Source organism: Drosophila mauritiana, chromosome 2L, assembly GCF_004382145.1.
Source record: "Drosophila mauritiana strain mau12 chromosome 2L, ASM438214v1, whole genome shotgun sequence".
Classification (NCBI taxonomy): Eukaryota; Metazoa; Arthropoda; class Insecta; order Diptera; family Drosophilidae; genus Drosophila; species Drosophila mauritiana.
The window spans coordinates 13847895-13869558 of NC_046667.1; the positions used below are offsets into that span (position 1 = coordinate 13847895).

General features: G+C 41.7%; 1 protein-coding gene and 1 long non-coding RNA gene across 3 annotated transcripts in view; both read right to left on the reverse strand.

Moving 5' to 3' along the window:
• Positions 1-3975: 3975 nt before the first annotated feature.
• Positions 3976-15719, reverse strand: LOC117151057 (dual specificity tyrosine-phosphorylation-regulated kinase 2). Its single transcript, XM_033318280.1, has 7 exons — positions 15612-15719; positions 14884-15256; positions 14057-14229; positions 13716-13993; positions 7044-7182; positions 6814-6985; positions 3976-5093 (listed from the first exon to the last, which is right to left on the reverse strand). Exons 1-7 carry the CDS (start codon positions 15633-15635, stop codon positions 4078-4080), a joined length of 2175 nt encoding a protein of 724 aa, XP_033174171.1. The 5' UTR covers positions 15636-15719; the 3' UTR covers positions 3976-4077.
• An 18-nt stretch (positions 15720-15737) lies between these two features.
• The window catches only part of LOC117151060, a 36227-nt gene continuing 30300 nt past the window's right edge, over positions 15738-21664 (reverse strand). The window contains exon 4 of one of the 2 annotated variants that reach the window (XR_004460804.1): positions 15738-15822. This is a non-coding gene — a long non-coding RNA (uncharacterized LOC117151060). The remainder of the gene's footprint in view (positions 15823-21664) is intronic. The other variant, XR_004460803.1, reaches the window with a different exon arrangement.

Genomic DNA, 21664 nt, shown 5'->3' on the forward strand with positions numbered 1-21664 from the left:
TTATCAGGATTGGCTTCTTTGTTCCATTCACAGACAATGATAATGACCCATGATGATACTAAAGATCGGGCCCCCACTTGCCCCTCTCTACCGTCTGATGTTTTGAAGTGCGTGCTTAAATTTTATTTGATGACTTTCTTTGTTGACCGATCGGGCTGTGAGAAAAAAAGATGCTCTGCGCTATTCCAAAAATCGGTGGAAAATATTTTCACCTGCGCTTAATTGAATTGTTTGCACAATCCGTGGAAAATATTAGCAGGAAGTTAACCCCTTGTCAAATCAATTTCTAATTACCTGATTATAATTTCTATATACTTATTTTTTATTTTAGCCATTTCTGTCTTTCTCTGCGTATATCCCGCGGCGTGCTCGTGTTTCTGTAATTACTTCCCACACATGGCGAAAAATGCGAGTTATAATTGCCAATTTTGATTGTTGGCTAATGGCTTGCCATTAATGTTCACTACCAGGGTCAGAGACAGGGCAATCCCAGTGGCAGTTGCGATCTTGTCTTCGATCAATTACAATTTATTGAAAGTGTTGCGACAAATTAGTTGTGACTCAAAGCATTAGATTGCATAATTTCTTTTTTACTGTTTAAAGACTTATTAAAGACACCCTTGGGATTTAATTACTACAGCCTTGGCCATTTTGCATCCTAAATCACTAAGCTGACCTCTGACAATCACATCTATGGTTTTTGCAGTTCAGTTGTATGTCGCCAAATAAACAAGTAATAAATCAGTTTTACTTTTAACAAAAGAAGAACTATTCCGAAGCATTGAAAAACGGATTTTAACCATTTGCACTTATAAAATCTAGTTAAAGATCTTGATGAATGGGTAACCAACGAACAGTTAATATGCCTGCTCGAAATTAACAAAAAACAAAAGCCAGTGCCAGACGGACGGACAACAAAAACTGAAACACCGAAAAAAGACTAAATGCTTTACAAATACCCAACAACAAAACGCTCGGGGGGAAAGACTTTCACCTTGCGACGTACGATCAAAAGAAAGAAGCAAAGAAATGTATATGAGGAGAAGAGCAAAAAAAAAAGGCCAAGAAAAAGGCAGTCAAGCCAAGGCAGAAGCGGCCTTCGACAGATACCCAGATGCCATGGACCCGAAACCGAAAAACCGAACCCGACCTGCAGTGGCCTCCACCTGGCAACAAGTGGGCAACCCGACGATCATGATCATCAGCAGGCGCTGAAGAAGCCACCATCGTACGTCAATAAACCTTTGACTCAATGACGCTTATGGTCGCCCGGGCTTTTATCACTCGATCCCAGACCCTCACAGGGAATTGTGGTTGGTGTGTGAACGTTCGTGAGCTGGCAACTTTTACTTTTCATTCAAGAACGGGTCGGGCATTGGGATTAAGTCATACAGATGCGGTTGATCCGCTGCGTGTACTTAGAATTCTACTTTCCCCGAAATCTTTCGACTTGTTAACCCCCACGCAAGCACTTGGGAATCAAAAGTGAAAACAAAACGCTTGGGCATTTGAAGCTGTCAGAGTTTTGGGACAGGCCCAGTGTACAGTCGGACCTCATTCGCTGCTCAAACATTTGTTCAAATCATTTAGGATAATCGCCGACTATTTGTTAAGCAACTATTGACACTGTCCATTTAACCATTTAAAATGATATTTATTAGTATGGGCCCAATTTAAGCGCAGGCACTATCAATCTACAAAATATACAAATATTATCAACACAAAAAAAATTGTTAACTTCGGTTTTCTTTGCGTTTTAGATGCTGTCGGAAATTGCATAATAGATGCGAACGACCAAAGACTTGATGAATTAATAACAAAAACTAAATGATTGGGGAGCCCTTGCGGCAATCTGAAATGGTGTCACGTGGAGTTATTATGCCCAACACCAAAATTGGGAAACACGAAGAAGCCGGGCTAACAAAATTAGACTGAATACAAAGTCAATAGCTTTTTTATCCCGTAACCGCTTCCGTTCGGGATGAACAGTAGCATAGATACAGTTTGGAAAGGCAAAGATGCAAGATCCTAATGCTGTTTAAAACTAACTTTAAATCACCATGATTTTATCTTAATAGGATTATAAATATTTGGTCGCTTGAATTTCAATAGTGACATGGGATTAATTAATTTTGTCAAAACGTTTTTTAATAACCAAATCCAACTTTTATTGGATCTTAAAACTACCTAAGAAAAAAGTTAAATAAATGACTACTGTCTAGAATTCGTTCTAAAAACAAATTCTTAATCAGCTGAAGATTGATCTAAAAATGTCAAATTAAACTTATTTTACCAATTACCTTGTAGTTGACGCAATTCTACGCGCAGCCTAGAAATAGGCAACAGATGTTTTCACAATGCAACGATCAAATTTGAAATAAATACCGCACAATATTTTGAGTACATACTTTTTCATTTATTTTTTGAAATTCTTGTAATTGTAATTGATTACATGTTGATTTTCTTGATCTATACAATTAATATGCGTCATTAATTTAAAATTGATATATCCGTACGTATATTTTTATAATTAAAGGTTTATCATTGTTTTTAATTAATACTAAACGTTAAATTCGAACACACTTTGTAAAACAAGTTTTGCAATTGGATTTGTTTAGCTTTTTGTCAAAATTTATAATAAACACATAAAGAAAGTATCCGAGATAATTAAGACGAGTGGCAGAGAAAACTTTTACAAATAATACGAAACAAACTCCAAAGGATCGCAGCTGTGTATATATAGGCTTAGGCATTGTAGTCCTATGTGATATATATATTCAAAAGTTATGAGCAAAAATTGCATTTGTGTACAGTGTTATCTAAACTTACAGGATTACAGGTTACAAACTTCGTTCAAATTACAGTCTGGATTTGGTAAGCTATCTTACCCAGCTCGAGTTCACATCAAACTGTCTGCCGTCTTGTTTCTTCAATACACAAACTTTAATTTGAATAAAACATTTTTATTTGTTTTCTTTTGCTTTGTCGCCACTAATACAGTTTACATAGATGTGGCGGCGCACTACAATTATTGTATATTGGATTGTTTATTATTCGGTTGTGATATTGGCCATATTTTTTTCAATCCGTCTAGTTTTAATAGATTTATAGTTTTTAAATATGTGTTTTCATTAAATTATGACATGTATTCCGTATGGATTGGTTTAATGGGATCAAGTATATGTGTCCAAGCGGAATTCAAATTTATCTTGCATTGGTAGGCTACAGAGTTGATTTCCTGTAGTGTGATGTATGATATTGGCCAACGAACCTCCAAGATCTTAAACTACGCATATAATTACAGTTAAGATATAGATACATCTCTGTTTCGCATATGTAACTAATAACAGCCTTGATACTGTTGCAAAAGACATGGAAGCTGTATGAAATTGTTACAGGTTTGAGTCGTAACCCTAAAAATATGTATGTATCTTTGAGTTCGGGTGAGTGGATGCGTTGGGTGAATCGTTACAAATGTTGTCTACAATTATGTTTAGTATATGCCATATCTAATAAACTATATCTAGGTTATCTTGTTCCTTTGAGCTGGCTTCTGTTTTGTTCCTTTTGTTTTTTATCTTTGAAGGTTTGTTCATGTTGAATACAGTGTAAAAGGATGACTTGCAACACCTTGGTTGAAGGGAGTTGGAGGGAAGAGAATACTTTTCAGGAAGGGTTTGTGGGTGTGAATACGATTTTGAATACCTTTAGCTATGGCAGTAGCGAAATAAAATAGGGTTCAGGGCAACTGAGAATACTGCAAAGTGCTTCAAAAAGGTACTCCCTTTTAGCTAGATGCAACTATTTCGAGTGGGGAAGGGATTTTCAGGAGCAAGTGGTTGTACAACAGCATGCACTCGCATTCAAATACAATTCACACACGTCTAGAGTTCCTATATAGCTTACATACAACAATATAACTAAATCTACGTGCGAGGAGCCCTATTCCATTGCCTACTCCTCGTCCCGCTCCTTAACATCAGCGCAGTGCTGTGGACGCCACTTCTAGCTCCAGAAGTCCATCATGTTCACCAGCTTGCACTTCTTCAGCTCCAGCTTGGTGGGCCTTGCCCGAAGTCAAGCTCTCCCAAAGATGGCCCTGTCGGAGACATCTCCAGTGGACTGTGAGTGCGACATGGCCATGGTGGATGCTCCTGACGACGACTGCTGTTGCTGCTGCCCACCATGGTGGTGATGGTGGTGCGTGGTCGTGGCAATGGTGGCCGTCGATGCATTGTGGTGCGTCACATTGTGATGGTTGTGCGCCAACGTTGAGCTGCCGTATTTGGAAGACATGGCACCCACAATTCCACTGCCAGTACCGGGCAGATGCTTCCTGGTGGCCGCTGACGAGACGTGGTGTGTGCTGCCACTACCCACTCCTCCGTAGATGCGGTGCAGGGAGTACTGCTGCACGGACTCCAGATCCGAGACGCTGGACGTGATCTTCGAGCGCACCGCCACCTTCTGCATGCTGTTGTACTTGTCGCTGGCACTCAACTTGATGTCGGGCAGGTGTCCATTCGATTGGGCATGGCCGTGGCTCTGAGATGGCGGCTGCTGTCTCGACTTGGTTGTGGTGGCAATCGCGGCATTATGCACCGCCGTGGTGCTGGTGATCGAGGCCACCACGGGACCGTTGGTGCCCGGCGAGATCTCCGAAAAGCTGTAGCAGGAAGACTTCTGGGAAACACTGTTGAGTCCGGAACTGGACGAACTGCTCGACATGCGGCAGCTGCGATGGCGACTGGAGGAAGAGGGCTGCAGAAACTCGTGGTGGGCCGCCTCGTCCGGCGTCATCCGCTCCGCAGGATCCCACTCCAAGCAACGCTGCAGGAAGTCGATGAAATAGCGGTCCTGGCAGTGCAAGATATGTGCCAGCGACTTGCTGCCTGGCGACCGTTTGCGTCCCTTGGTGTTAGTTATGCAGCGCGGGGCATCACGGGAATCAAAGAACAGCCGACGTCGCCTGGCAACCGATATGAGCACCTTGGGCGGCAGACCGAGCACCTCCATGATGCAGGCTAACTGCTCAACTTCGTTTTCGCCGGGGAAGAGCGGGAATCCTGTGTACAGCTCGGCCAGAATGCAGCCTATGAAAAATTGGAAAAAAGTAAGGGTTGACATATAATTAGTATTGATTTTTGATTCTCGATAGGGGGTCAGCAATTGCTGCAGTCATTTCGGGCAGGCAAACAGGCGCATTGACCTTGACTTTGTGGCATACACGTGTCTCCCATTTCTTGTGTTCCAGATTATTTATTTCCTACTGCACTTTCTAATGGACATTGAGACACGATGGTCAGGCAAGGCAAGATGTCACTGCAAGATGACCGAATCAAGGCCCTTGACTGACATTTCCTGCGAAATGTGGCTATTTATGTCCATTCACTAAATTGAATTGAATGGTATAAAAGACCAGATGAATAAGCTTTTTCTATAAAACAAATTCCACAAGTCACATGGTCTTCGCTTTGATCAAAGCTAGTGCTTCCATTAGCTTAAAATGCATAAATTCTTAGAAAAAATGCCAAAACACGTTTAGCAAGTTCAACGGTAGTCTTGTTTTTAAATGGAATAGATCCACAAATAATTCTTTGTAAGGCCCAACCTTTATATATTCGCATGAAAGGTCAATAAGCCAGAGTACAGTCAGTTTTCTATAAGATTGCTTTAAAGGCTGGTCTCTCAGTTCGGCATAATCAATACAACTTATGTGAAACTATGTACTCTTAGCATCTGGCCCTTTCCTTCTCCCTGCGACCCCATTTACCCAATGAATCTCAAAGCAATCAAACCCACTCGCATCTATTGCAGATGCCCCATGCTGTGAGGGAGCTGAGTTTGTTAAGAGCTCACATCATTCAACACGTAACCCATTTCCATTGCCTGCACTTGCTCTGTATGCTCAGGGCAGAGTAACTCAAATAAGGAGGTCCACATATGAAGAAGCCCAAGACACCGGACAAAAATAAACCGAGCTGGCTTTTATTAGGGACCAGAAATAACAACCTGCCACCGCAGGACCCCACGTCCGTGCGCACATTTAATGAGTCCATTGTTGTCGACGGAGCTCACGATATTTTGCCATCGCTGCTCCTGCTGCTGACCGGACGTGGTTGTGGTCGGAAATGGGCGCTAAAAGGATGTGCACGATGAGGCCAGGAGTGGGTAAGTCCGCACTGGGCTGGGCAAAATTATTGTATACATAAACTTCAAGTGGGGCGCCACTTGTTGAGTGCGCCCCTTGACCCGCACCTCCGGTGGCTTCGTCGATATCTCATTGTTCGGTCGCTTGGAGGAGGTCCTTTTCCGCCTTCGCTTTTGCCTGTTGCTACTAATTGGCCTAGTGCGTGTTCTTACACTTGACTGAGCTTTTCGCTTTGGGCCAGGTCAATTGAACGGGCAAAGTGGATAGCTTTAACTGACAGAAAAAGTGTTCTAAGAAGAAAAACTAAGCAGATTTTCCGAATGAAATAGTTGGTCAACTTTAAACCCTTTTAAAATATTAAAAATGTGGTGTCAGATTTTGATAATTCTTTGAAAGTTTGTAAGTTGTTCCTCTATTTGTCTCGATACACCGTTTGCCCTACAAAAAGTGTCCACGTGCAAGGAAACCCACAAATGTTTAATATTTAATCCTTCCAACCTTCCATTACCTGCCTTATTTATGGGGCCAACGTGTGTGGGCCATAAATTTGCCTGCCAAATGCAGGGCAAGCATTTGAAATTTCATTGCATCCTGCACATGTTTTCCAGTCCACTTGGGAACACAACTGGGCAGAATGTTTTTAATTAAAAGCTTACACTCACCCAAGCTCCACATATCGATGGCTGTGCCGTATTGCAGGCCGAGAATCACCTCCGGGGAGCGATAGAACCTCGATTGGATGTACGTATAGATTTTGCGATCCACGTAGCATGAGCTGCCAAAGTCGATGACTTTAATGGAGCTGCTACCACGCTGTTTGAGCAAGATATTTTCCTATTTCCGATAGAAGGGCATTAGGTGAGAGCGTTACAATTGAATCCAATGTATTTACCGGCTTGAGATCACAGTGAATAATGTTTTCCTTATAGAGCAAACGCAGGCACTTCACAATCGAGTTGCAGAAGCGTCGTATGAGACTCATGCTGAATCCATTGTAGTTGTTCTTCTTTATCAATTCGTACAGGTTCAAGCTGCAAAGACAAGGGGCAAATGGACTATTAGTAGTGCAACCCTTTGAACATGAGTCAGCGACAAACGCCTCAACGGAAGGGGAATCGTTGACAAAACAAGAGACACTCTGGCGAACGGGAAACAAAACAAGGAGTCAAGTCAAATGCCGGCCGCTTTAAGTCCCTCTTCCCTACACAATCCTACCAAATACCGGCAACATGCACTGAATTAATTCCCATTGCATGTCGGGCTCGAATTTGGCCATACAACGATAACGTTCTACGTCAGCAACAACAATATTGACAATGTCAGTCATGAGCAGTCAGTCGGCAGACGACTATAGAACGATCCCAAAATGGTGGCACATCAACCCGAAAAGAGCCACCAAACTATGACAACAGTGGGGCAAGAAACATTTTTCATTTTAAACTTATTGATACAAATGATATTGTTATATAAAGCCCTACTAAAGGCTTCCTCTGATCCTAGAATACGTTCGGGTATTTATATATGTATATAAATGGTTTATAAATACCCAAGTAAGCTTTAATACAATCGTGTTATTTATTATTATAACCACTGTTTAAATAAACCATTCTGGGGTTTAAAAAGTGTCTTCTAACTTTGTCAACCCCTTAGCTGCTTTTGTTTACTTTGCGATTTCTGTGCCATGTTTTGCATTTGCAGTTTATGCGATTGCTTTCGATTAATTAACTGATAACAAAAGAAGTCTCATTTCCTCAATGTCAATGCAACCACAAAAGGGACAACAAACCAAGATTACAGCCGGTGGTTGTAATATAGTAGTTGATCAAAAGTTTGGTCAATTGTTGTTGGCGGTGTTAGGGAACCGATGATTGATGGCTTATGCGGTAACGACAGCTCGTAAGATATTTGCCTCCCTGCTTCATCTGAGCTGGAGATTTCCTTCCGTTCATCATCGCATAGATCTCAATTTATTGAACTCGCATTCATTTCGGTTTTTTCCCATAAGCTGCTATATACACACAGGGTCATCAATAACTTTATCGCCTGCTCATGAGTGCTTTATTGACACGTTTGACCTATATAAAAGGGTAAATGGCCAAAAGTAGTAACTGACTTGTCATGAAGGGACTCTGGAATTTTGTAAAGACTAAAGGTTAACGCTGTTAAAGCCAAGAAATTTTACACATGAATATCTGAACAGTCGGAAAAAGTTGTATGATTAGAAAATTAATTATTTAACATTTCTACTCCAAGCTTATGGCATAAAATTATTTTCCCTTAGGGTAGTAAGGTTTGACAACTTTTAATTCCAAGAAGGTGATGTAAAGAAAAAAGGTTTCCCAAGTCTTTAAATTTCTTGAAGTTTTGCTGCGTGTGATTTTCAGCACTTTAATCGCTTTCTGAGGCTTCGATGTTCTACAACTTGTTCAAGCCGTAATCCAATTTAAATTTATGTCAGCATATGGAGAAGCCAACACTCTATCTTGGAAAAGCGCTAAGAGTGCTTAAAAGCGCGCTAAGCTGATTGAGCCAACAGCGTGTCAAGGACGAATTTGTGGCTTTCCCACCCAGCTAAAGCCACATAATGGCATGGATGAATGTCAAAAGTGTTGGGCAACACCCAGGCCAGGATCCAAGGGGAACAGATTGAGAAGGAGGCACCCAGCCCAGACCGCAAAGGTCACGGGCTTTTAATTTGAAAACTTTCATATTGCAACTGGCGTCTGGGTAGAATGCCGAAATAGCAGACCTTAAAGTGAAGGGCTTTAAAGAGCAGAGGAATATCGATTTTGCAGCCACCCGAAATAGATGAGCTACTGTGGGAAAGGCAAAGCTTTTTGGCAAACAGACAAGTCTATAACAAACCAATAAGAAAATCATCAAAATGTCATAATTTCAATCGGCGAATCGGGCCGAAATACATGTGTATGCTTAGAAGTCTGCATATTATAACTGCATTATGACATGCCACACAATTGGCGACGGAGAGCCAATGCCAAAAGTCCATAAGTCTGCCATGAACTTGAAAATTGTTTTTTTTTCCTATTTTGGGGCTGCCTGGGGCGCCATTTTCGGTTCCGCTTTTCCGTGCCGAAATTCCTCTGGTAATTTGATTGATTATTTGCCCCTGCGCCGTTGCAACTGCAACATGCAATTGTAACGAGCCACTAATGCCTTGCATTTAGCACACCAAAAATGGAACACAATAATGCCAAAAAAGCCAGTGAAAGTGAATTCGTATAAACAAAGCTGGGAAAATCGGATGACGCCCACAATAAACAATGCATACAGAGACGCGGATTTGAAGGTCTTCATTGCCCAGACTTTGTTTAAACTTTATTTAATAAATTTCCAGTTGTTAAGACCTCAGTACTTTATTGCATATTTCATGGCTGTCAATTGCCAGAGTTCTGGAAAAATAAACTTGTCTCCATTGCGAGAATGGTGTCACCTTTTCTGAGTGAGTGAAGGGCAAAATGAACTTTTTCGTTGGCGTCGGGCAACTTTTAGCATAAATTTGAAATTGGTTTCCCTGCTGGCTGAAATCGAAAAGAGTATGCCATTGATTGACAAGTGAGTGTGGTGAGGAAAAGCTGTCCTGTCTTCATTTGCATAGCGAATTTCAACGTGTGAAGAATGTGGAAGGCGGAATTAATTTTGCAGCTATCGATTCCACGCGACACCTTTCACATAGCACTAATGGGATGCTGGCCATAAAGTTTGACTACAGCTGTGCTTATATATTGCCTTATTTTCTCGTTAATTCCCAAAATGACTATAAATATGCAGAATTAAGAGGCTTAACCAAAAGGATGCCTATCCATTAATGATGCTGCCCCTGGCTGGGACATTTGCGACCTTGCTTTTCATCCGCCCAAGGACCGGCTAAATTTTCTCACAAAAATATCCTTTTTTTTGCCCATCGCATTTTGCGGCATTTTAATTAGTCGACGGCTTGCTTCGTAGTCGAACCGTAAATAATCTCAGACCGTAAATCTCAGAAATGCAGAGAAAAATTCCTGCCACAGCACGGGGAAGTGGAGTGGAACTAGGGGCGAATTTACCTTTTAGTAGATGATAAATGACTTGGCCTTGGCCATGTCAACTGGCTTCTATCTTCCACCGCGAACTACCGTGCTACAGTGGTACAGTCAAACAAACTGACTGCTCGGGAAATGTCAATTAGCAGTAATTACTGTGCCATGGTACGGCATAATAATAACCTACATCAACATCCGTGGAACAGCCGACACTCCTGTGCCCCGCGTCCAAATGAAAATACCGCCCCCATCAAGTGTTTATTCTCCTGGTAACTCAATCCGCCGACTCGTCCTTGCCGCCCGTTCCTAATTGCGATTTACACGCGCTGAGTGCAGAAATTAATTAAAAAGAATAAACTTGCAGGACCTGCTCATTTGCATGGCCACGCCACACAGCTCACGCACGCCGCATGTTGCATTTTAATTAAAAATCATTTCGTCCTGTCGGCCCATCCGTTTGGCCCACATGACCAAAAGGCAGCGGAATGCCGACGACATCCTGTCACCTTTCTATGTCACTCTCACGTTGTCAGCGGGCATGTCCTGGAACAGTCAATTACATGGCTGATGACAGGCGGTCACATGCTGCATCTGTCCGACATTGATTGGCTTTGAAATGGATAAGGCCACGAGGTTTGTAAAAAGCAATTGCTTTCTGATCGATTGGAAAATACAAAATCACAAAATATGTGCTCCATATGTTGACTAATTACCTCAATTTATTCGACTTTAAGTGTGCCCTCTGAACTTTTTAACTACATTTTCGTTTAATTTTTTTTAATGCGAATATGAAATTAAAAATCTCATTTCTTTTATCCCCCTATCGATCAATATTTATTGCCAATTATTTTATTTTATCAATAATGAGCAAATCCCCTTAAACTGTATGCACTCGTTAATTTGAGCAATAAATTCCGTGGCGATTATCGCCAACTTGATCTCGTTATGAGCCATTAAAATTGAAATCAAATCATGACACATTGCATAGCGAAAACCCGCCGAGTTGAGAGAGAGAGAGGAATGCAGTGACATTGGAGGCGGAGCAAGGCGCGGCAGGACACTTTCCTCCCGGGCAACATTAGCTGAAATTTATGTGCTTGACACACACCCGCAGACACAAGCTCACACACACACACAGAGCGAATTTGGCTACATCCACGAGGCCACGAGGCTCGAGCTTGTTCTTTTGACTAAAAAGAAGCAGCGTCATTCTCGCTGGGACAATATGGTGCATAGTTATGGGGGCTCGGAATGTGTTGGCTGTCTTTGGCACTTTGGCAGCACTCATTTTATCGCTGTCGCTGTAAATTATGTGGCTCATAATGCCAGAACAAGACCAAAACACCCGACCGGCTGAAAATGCCACCTGCCAGGGTCGTCGAATGTGGGAAATCACCCGAGTATGTATGTAGGTCCGTATGCGGTGTGTGTGCGAAATGTGTCACTCGGCGTCAATTTAGTTCCTCCCAGCCCAGGATGCTCATGCCGCTCTCTATGTCCTTTTTGCGAAATGAAGTCCTTGAATGTCTGTCTGTGTCGAGGTGAAATAAGTGTGTCACTTTAGGGACACGGATTAGGTTTCATATTTGCGGACCGCAGTGGTGTCCTTTTGCTAATTAGCTAATCAGATTGTGGGGAAGGCCTTCCACTGAAAATGCTTTCCTCATTCACACAGCACCACGGGGTTTATATCGTTGGGATTCTAAAAGAAATGTTTTTTTTCCCTTGATTTAATTAGTTTTCCAATTTCTATTAATTAAACGGCAGGAAACCGGGCATTCCTCTTCCAACTAAGCTCGACTAATCCTATCAGAGAAACTAAATCATTTCGTCGCAAGAAATTTCCCCAGCACGGCATGCAAATTAAATTGCGTGCACGTAAATTTAATTACGTAAAACTTGCCATACAATTTGTTTACTCGTTCAAAACAAACTTTAAAACTTGCCGCCGAGTTGTCAATGCGGTTCCCCGTTCCTCTGGTCACTCGCTGGCGAAAAAGTTTGCCCGCTGCAGGGAAAACTTCTTCAAAGCTGGAGAAAACATTAAAACACTAAGTGCTCACTCCAAGCAAGAAACGGCAACGAAAAACAATTTTGCGGCTAATTAGTCGCAGAGCAAATAATTAATTAAATTTGTGTAGCTGCCTTCGAGTGGGCTAAAAACGATTTAATTTTGTCTACCCATCGATTTTTGACTACGGCCCGCAAATTAGGGATCCTTTTCGTTGATGGCGTGTCACGTGCCCATTTGAATTTAGAGACCCAAAATCGGTTCTCAAAAATGTCAACTAGCAAAAAATGTTAGCTTGTATTTTTACTTTCCATTTTCTTTTTTTTTTTGGCTGCAATTAAGACAAATTAGTCGTCCGTCGGCTGACGGAAATGTCAAGCTCAATGGGAAGAATAGGCATTTGGGAGTGGGGTAAATGGTAACTGGTAAAAGGAAAAAGGAAGCAACTTACAAGACCGCCGACCTTCGACGGTCGCTTTCTCAACTTTGACTGTTGCATCGCGTGACGCTTCCGTGCCTTCTTTGGGATTTATTTTTACCATATTTGCGTTGCCTGCTGTCTAAACTTTGACATATGCAGTTGGTTTTTATGCCTTCCGCGGTACTAGCCGCCCTCCTCTTCAATAGTCAACACCTGAGCTGCTCAACGGATTTCAATGCTGCCAATCAATTAGATTCCTGCCTATATGCACACACAAATAGCAAGCCCAACAAGTACAACAGGTTTTCCTTCGGGCAAAAATCACCCACATGTGTACGTGTGGAAAAGCCGGGGGTGCGGAAATGCATTTTCCTGCGCCTGCAAGTAGGCCACACAACATTCAACATTTAAATTGAAATTGATGGCCGAGCGGCGTTTGCGGTCTGTTGCTGTTTCGATTGTGTCTGCGTCTGTCAGTAGTTTGCGCTTTTGTGGCACGTAAATTGCGGGGGGCAGGAAATTAAATAGATATTTATATTATATACCAGGAAAATCGGGGGGTTAGCCCACGGCTATCATATCACAGAAGCTATACACTGTTACCCATTAGTAATTTAATTTGAGAAAGTCGTAAACAGAATTATGAATACCACTTGAGAGAGCATTTACGGCATAGGCAGGATTTATGGCCTTATGAAATGGCAAACCGAATTCGTTTGATACACATACACACACATGCGGGTCAATAAAACTTAACTGGAAGACAATGAAAAACCTGCAGAAAACGCACATATGTGTGCTTGAGCGGCAATAACAGGGACCAACTTCTCATATCGCAATGCGTGCTAGGCACTTGGAACATGGAAATTAATAATAACCAAATTTTATGGCTGCGAAACACGCAACAAAAGTTGGCGAGCAATAATTGGCCGAATGTTAATAGAAATGCGAGTTATATGCGCATTTAATTGAAGACAGTAAAAGTCGACTTCACTGGAATACCCGTGACTGGTAAAATCCAAAACTAAGCGCTACCGTATTGACGTCAGAGGCAGTAAAGAAATTATATTTTAGATACATTAACCAACTCACCTCATAAGCTCAAAAGTAATGCACAAATGCTTGCGGAAATAGGTATAGTCGAGCATGTGTATGACATTGTGAGATCCATCCGCGTCCTTTTCGCGCAGCTCATCGAGGATATTCAGTTCGACGACGGCCTGGTTGAGAAAGCGCTTCTTGTTCCTTATGATCTTGATGGCCACGTGTGTGTTGGTCTTGTGATCCAGCGCCCTGATGACCTGGCCAAAACTGCCCTTGCCAATTACCTCCAGAATCTCGTAACGAAAGGCTATGTGATCGTGTTCGATCTGAAAAAGAGGGAAAGTTTAGAACTGCTTTCAAACTCCGGCATAAGTCTGCACTTGACTTACGATCTTGTAGTTGCCATTATCATCGTCATAGCCCAGATTTGTGGTATTGGCTGTGGGGGCGGGTTTGTTGTAGTTCTTGCTGGCGTGCTGGCCAAAATACCACACCTCCTTGTACACCTTGAGCTCTTCAAACTCAAGATCGGTTAGGTAGTTGCGGAACTTCTTCACCAGCTCTGTTAAAAATGAAAAAAAAATGTTACATAAGAAATCAAGTTTTTAAAAACAACTCAATGTATGGTAAGTAAAATGTATAGTTCTCATTTTACAGCAGCAATTTAATTTCCGTCATGGCTAAAAGCTTTTTCGTGCTTACTTCTTTCCACTGAAACAATCGTCCTTTTACCCATTTTGTTGTAACCAACTGAACAGGTAATTGAAAATTTTCCCATGTGGCAACTGCCACACTCTAAAACTCCATTGACCCTGACCTCAATGCCATTTCACTTGCTTTTTTTCTGAAATTTATATAAAATTAATTAGAGAGAGCTGTGGAATGATGGAGTGTGGCCACCAAAAGCCCGAAGGGTGTGCTCAACTAATTGGCATTGGGCTGCAGCGATGCAAGCCAGCAAACGCACAAAGCATCACTGAGCTCTGGCCCCAAATAGACAGCCTCTCTATGTCGAGCCTATGAAGGGTGTTTTTAACCCACTCAGGATTAACACTCTCCAGACTAACAAACAAAGATCTATTAATGTGTAAAAGCTAAAAAAATAATAAAATACTGTTTATAACACTCTATAAATGGCAAGGGTTTTGTTTCTATGGTTTAGAACTAAAAGTACACCAGCCGGCATTAAAGGGTTAATGGTGAAGCTCCTGCTTACCAGATGGCGTCATGGGCGTATTGCACTTGAGCTCGCCACTTCCCGTGCTGCTGGCCGAGTTTCCCGAGCTGCCACTTCCACTGCTGCTATTGGACTTTGTGGAGGAGCCGCGCTCGTTGCCGCCATTACTGCTGTTTGTTGTCGATGAGGAGACGGGCGATCCGATGTTGTTGTTGTTGTTGTTGTTGCTGTTGCTGTTGCCATTGCCGTTCCCATTTCCATTCAGGGATGTCGTCGTAACCGTGGTCTCATTGGCAGCCACATGGTTGTTGTGGCCGTCCAACCGACGGGATCCATTACAGAGTTGTGGCAAATCCAGTCGAGAGCCCGTCAGTCGAACATCTCGCCGCAACTTCTCGTTGTCCAGCTGGATCTGCATGGGGGAATAAGCATTTCAGAGATTAGTAAAGTTCGGATGAGGAATGCTATTGTATAGCATTGCATACTCCCGGGCACCGAACGAGGTCGGACTGAAGAAGCTTATAGCCCGTGAATCCGTTGCGCAAAAATAAGCATACTTTCTGGCTAAAACTCTTATTAAAAACGCGTTTGCGTATCTTTTCCCATTTCATTGTTGTAAGAAAGAATATTTTACTTGTACAAATATATCAAATATATTCTTGACAGTACGTTCCCAACCTAGTTTCAGGTTTCAAATCCAGTTTCAGGAATCCCAGCTTATTAACGATTTGTTTACAGCCCGCACGTAATCGATCCCATCTACTTACCGGCATTTCGCATCGATCCAACATTGTGTCGACTTCGCTGAGTTGTCGTTTTAGCCAAAAGAGAATCGTGTCCACGAAGAGTAGTCACCCTGAGTCCGGTGCTTAACTGGTTGAGTTGTATCTCCTCTTCCGGCAAACAATTATTGATCACTTTCGGGGTAATATGTCTTTGGGGCGCACATTTGCATTTGTTTTGCTTGTTGGGTGCCAACTGCAAAGAGGTAAAGAGGTAAAAGTCTATAAGAATTGGTCGTTGGAACTCTTTAAGCCCTTGACTTTTAACCCTTTTTCCGGTAACTAACGCGAACAAAACCAAATATAATAATAATAATAATAAATGATATAGAATCAGACGGGTATGCGCATTCCAAGTGCACACCATAAATAAAACGATAAATGGTAAACAGCAACGCCCCCGAAATATCAGTGACATGGCCCATGGGCATGGCATATAACTAACTCAAAATGCCAGTTCGTCAGGTACCAGTTAGCAGTTTTCATTGTCAAGGCGGGCGACGACAAGCGGTCTCATCAAAGGGCCCAAAAACTTTATTCATATTTTCTCCACAAGGGTCGTAAAGAAGCAGTCGCACAAAGTCGTATGCCCTCCAAGAAACCCTAACCACTTCATCAGCTCTCCATTCCCCCAATTGCAACGGCCGGTTTGCCAGCTGACAGGCATAAAAACTCGGAAACCAAAGTCATGGCCAATTATTGGCCTTTTTCCCTTTTGTCTGTGTTTGTGGCTCGTTGTGCATTTGACAGTTTGAACGTTTGTTGTAGGGGTTTTGGGTATCCCAAACTAGAACTCACACTCAATATGCATAATAATCATAACCCTTTTTGGAAAGGACGAAAGCCACCCCTTTATAGCGGGCTAAGTGCAGCGGGAACTTCGGTTTTGTTGGTAAGTTACCTTATGAATGGAGGCATAATGAAGGCAGTTTACCGAAAATGCACTGTAATGAAGTATTAAAATTTGTCTGTGGATTTCAAATTTCACTGCGGTGTTTTCCATTAATAAAGTTCTAGTTACGGCTAAAACGTCATTAACATAAAGAAAATCATTATTTCGAAAACATTTTTACAACCTCTAATGACTAGAGAATTTCTCTTACTGCAGCTTGACTTGGGTCACAAAATAGGTGGTAACCACTTGAGTAGTTCCTATTTTCCTAACCATTTTCTCCGTCCCTATATCCTCAGCGGTTTGGCATGCTCGGTTAAATTTATTGGCTTTTAAAAGTTTTCTGTCATAAAATCATAATTTACAGCATTCGTTTTCTTCGTCAAACTGACATTTACAGTGAGTTTGGAGGAGTTTGTCGGTGGGGGCTTAGTTCGAGGCTCTACTTCATAAAATATATTTCGGTGTTGTCTGCTGGTTGAATCGTTAGCAATACTTGTTTCTTTTGCCCACTTGGTTGTGCCGAAGTTGGTTGAAGTTACTATGCTTACTCAGTAACTCAGGCTGTCCGTCATTAAATGCACTTTTTGGCTCTGCATTTTCCGAATGAGTTAAACCATTTTGCGCAGAAAACCAAGTGAGACTTGAAGATCAAAAGTCAGGACCAGTTTAACATTGTGCCTGCTCGAAGTTTGATAAGCGAAAGTTTTTTGAACCCGCCTTCAAGACACTAAGCTCTTGGCAAGGTTGAACAATTATGGCTAAATTTAGAGACCGTTGAAAAGGTGTCGTTGCTGACGGTCAATAGTGCGCTTTGTTCTGCCAGATTTAAATGACAAATCAATTGAAAATGGTCGGGCGGCTGCCGACTGCCGTCAATTGTAAGTGAGTCCAACAATTACACGCCCCAGCAAACGAACCATTTATCGACATTTTATGACGCCGTTTTTGCTTGGCTTTTGCATTGATTCCAATTGAGAAACGTCAAGATCACGGGGGATCGTTTGTCATTGCTTTGACACCCACCCAAAGTCTGCAATTTCTATTAATGACACTGAGCCTCAAATGTCAGACTCAATGCTGAATTTTCGACTCGAGTTTACGAAGATGTCTTTGGCTAGCCTGTGTGTTTGGGTTGATTTGGCATTGAGGTTTTGCATTGAACAAGTCAAATCAAATTTCAAAATAGCGCAACCTCCAAACGACAGATCGATATCAGATCGCATTTCAAATCGAAATGTTTAATTCAAAGTGATACCGCATTGATTTATTTCCATTGCCCAGGTCATTTCAATCCAACGAAAGTCGACTCCTTGATGGTGGAAAAAGAAACCCGCTTTAATTTGGTAAGCACCCATTTTATTTCTCCCCATTGCATAATCAACTCAGAGTCTGATGATGATGCTATCGCTCCGCTGACCCAAAGCATTAAAAACAAAATATTAAGCCATTAATTTGAAATTTCTACGCCAAGTGTCGGCAGACGATAAAAGTACAAAAACAAAAGGAAAATTGGCCACTCAAAGTAATTGAGTTGCACTAAGTTAACATTTCGTTCGTTGCCTGTCTCCGAAATTAACAATCTCGAAAAAAAGTGGTGAGAGAAGATGGCGTGGCAACTTTTGTGGCAATAAAAATGTCAAGAAATGTATGTGCATAATTTGTCAATTTACTACCGCAACTTATTTTGACAAGTGCGGGAAAAACATCTCAATCTGAAAAAAAACCGAAAGAGTGCCCAAAATTGTGAATGCACTCACCAAGTGCATTTAGTTATTGGCAAACAAAACTTCCAGTCTGCTGTGATTTTTATGTGAATTTCTTTTTGTGATCGTTTAATAAATGTCAATTGCTCACTGAGGCGGTGAATTTGTTTGTGCTCCTCGGTTCGTCAGCGAAAAAAAAAAAAAACAAAACAAAAATAATGACGAGGGGAAAAATAAATACAAACAAAACAACAAAACGTGACATTTGCCTGTTGACTTTTGACACTTGCAATCATTTTGGGCAAACCCGAAGCGAAGATTTATATGCAAACTCGACAGATCTTCATGTAAAGTAAGTTCTTTTTTCCCGTTTTCATTTTATATTTTCGCATCGGAAAAACCTTCGATGGCAGCTGCAAAATGTCAGACATTGTTAAAGGAGTGCTGCCATTTGTAAGCATCGATTTTGGGGCAGTGTCAACAAGAGGATGCCACCGAGTTTGGTCTTCGCCGGCGAAATGCCAGCTGGAATTCTAGCAACTCTCGGCTTTGGAATCTCGATGGCCTCAACGTGTCAATAAGCTGTCCGAAATTGTGTTGGCCAACTTGCCCCATTGTCGGATTTGATTTATTGAAATGTTTCTTTTGATTTCATGACGCCTCAAGTGCCGCCTGCCGAAAATTCCGTGTCCGTGTGCATACAAAACAGCAGATATAACATTAAAAGATATTTCTTACGAATATTTTTTGATTGCGAACTGAGTGAAGTACTGGGCTCGCTAAATGTGGCTTGAAGACATCACGTCTAGGGCTTTTATTTTATTTTATAGTCTTACAAGCGGCGCATGCATGAAATCGAAAACGACTCGAATCTATTGTTCAATCAGATTTTATTGATTTGTCTGCCTGTGGCCCAAAAATGCCAAGCAATTTTTGACACTTTGAAGTTTTGGGGGTAAGAAACACATTAAGGGGCTTTGATCTCTGGAGATTCTAAAAGCGGATGGAAAAAAACAATGACGGGAATTTTAAAGCACCTTCTAAACAATCCAAAACTTTGATCACTTGATTGTTAATGGATTTGTATTTACACAATTTGTTATGTATTTAAAAGTACCAATTGATCGATTGTGGGTATTAAACTTTAAGAGCCCATAGCACTCGTAAAAGCCAATTTAATATTATTGTCAGTAGTCTGTTCCAATGCACTCAAAAAGGTCATGCATGTTTGCCATTCGCATGCCCATCATAATGCGCAACAATTTTCCATTCATTTTTTATAGTTCAACGCCAGACATGCATGTTAGGCTCAAATTTTTCAAGTAATTAGCAATGGTTTACATAGAGCTGCTACTTCGATTCGCTTGGATATTTGGCACACGTGACCCAGATGGGCGTTACTCCATTTAATTATGTGGCACACCAAGAAACGAGAAATACATAAAGCATCATTTGTCAACCGGCAAAATTTCGGTTAACTATTACCTCGCGTGGCCCAGAAAAGCGAGGCAGCCCACGAAAATAGAAAATAAATAAATGCAAAAAAAAAATAAAAATGAAAATAAAAGGGAACCCAGCCAGGCGACATGCTATAAACATTTTTGTTCATTTCATTTCGCGCAGACATGAAACATAAGTGAATTTCATTTAGTTTTCATTATTACGCCTATTTCCGTACGCCGAAAGCAGGCCACAAATTGCATGCCACCTAATTTGGTTAGGGCGCCGGAATGCTTTTTCAACCGGGCATTAACCAGCCAACTATCCGTGCCCAGGCCCCCTAAATGTGACCCCATAAACCATTGACCCACTAACCCCAACCCTAAGTAATGACCCCGGGCGAAAAACGTCAACAAATCCATATAGATTTCAACTGGAGGGACTTCGCTTGGGCAGCGGAAGTGGCGGCGATTCCATTTGGTTGGTCAGTTGGTGTGCTGCGTCACCAGAGGGGAACCACTCGGTGGTCAGTGCTACAGTTGGCATAGGTCGATGCTTGTTGGACTTCGTTGATCTAGTTATTATATCATAAGATTCTAATAACTTATAAAAAAATGAAATTTGTTGTTTATTATAACTATAAAAATTACTATTTTAAACCAAGTATTTACACATCCACCTAATAGCTTTTTAACAATTCAAAAACCTATTCCATTTTCCAACTATTTCCATTACTGCCCACCAGTAAATTCCTGGTCACCATTTCAAACCATAGAAAAACCAGAGCGACGAAAAAAGAGTGCAGCAACAGATGCCACAAGGTGTGCGCCTGACATATAAACCCTAATACCCCAACACAACGCCAAATGCGAACAATCGGCAACCCCAACTGCCAACGGGCCAACGTGGCGTATGTGTAATGGTGGTCAATGCACTGTTTAAATCGGAAAAGCTCCCCAGCCGTAACCTCCAATCTAGGGGGACAAATGGGAAAAGGCATCGGTTGGTTGGTAGGAGAAGATAAAGGCAAAAAACAATAAAAATTTTAATAACTTCCGTTCTAGAAACACTTTTCACTGGCTATCGAATACACAAAGACAATAGCGTGAAATGGGGGGCTTTTTGGCTATTGGGACTGGCCAAGTGCAGCGGGTTAGCGGATTTTATTGCCCGTGTTTCTGTGCATTATGTTTTATTGAGCCCAACTGTGCGGCACCAACAATCGTGAAAATCGCTTTAAGTGGCAACTGCCCGCTTTGGGTGGAACAAAGTGGATCGGAGTTGTCGCTTTTGTTGTCGGAAAATGACAATTAGCCGTGTGTTTTCCTCCATTTTCTTTCCACTTGCTCATTTGACAGTCGACTGCATTTCCACTCGTTGCCCACAAATGCAAATGGGGAATGGAAAATACAAAAGGAATAAGCGCACAAATATAGATGCATCTGATGTTGATGTTGATTTTTCGTAGCTCGTCGCGGAAGTCTTCGAATGTAATTCCAGATTGAGTAATAAACATCCAAGTATCTGTGTGTAACAGCTGCAAGCGCATTGCAGATTTTGGTTAATGGGTCTGTCGACATCGAGATGAAAATGCAGGAAGCGAAGTGAAAACTGTTACAATCTGAATCGAAATTAGCCACGGGGGATTATTTGTTTTCGAAATAGAGTTAAAAATGATGAGAGTGAGTCGTTGCAAGGGGAAATCGGTGCGGAGATCGAGATCCCCAGTAACCTTTCGACTTTGTTTGATTGGCAGACGGTGCGGAGTATGGAGAAGGTTTTCTCCACTTTGTGGGCTTGGTAATCCGAAAAAATACATGTATTTGTCTACTGCTAATCTGTTGATTTTTGTTAAACTATAACAAGTGAACCTTGTTGAATATATTACAACATAATCACTCAAGCAGTTTCAGTTCTGAGTCCACTTATTATTGCCCGCTTTTACAAAACAAGACAATAATTATTTCTGTCACAATATGATGTGCCATGTGCTGGGCAAA

Coding starts and splice junctions, on each gene's coding strand:
- LOC117151057 (XM_033318280.1), bottom strand. CDS start 15,635: ATGTTGGATCGATGCGAAATGCCG. Junction 14,230..14,883: donor TACGCCCATGACGCCATCTG/GTAAGCAGGAGC, acceptor CATTTTTAACAG/AGCTGGTGAAGAAGTTCCGC. Junction 7,183..13,715: donor ATTACTTTTGAGCTTATGAG/GTGAGTTGGTTA, acceptor TTGTCTTTGCAG/CTTGAACCTGTACGAATTGA.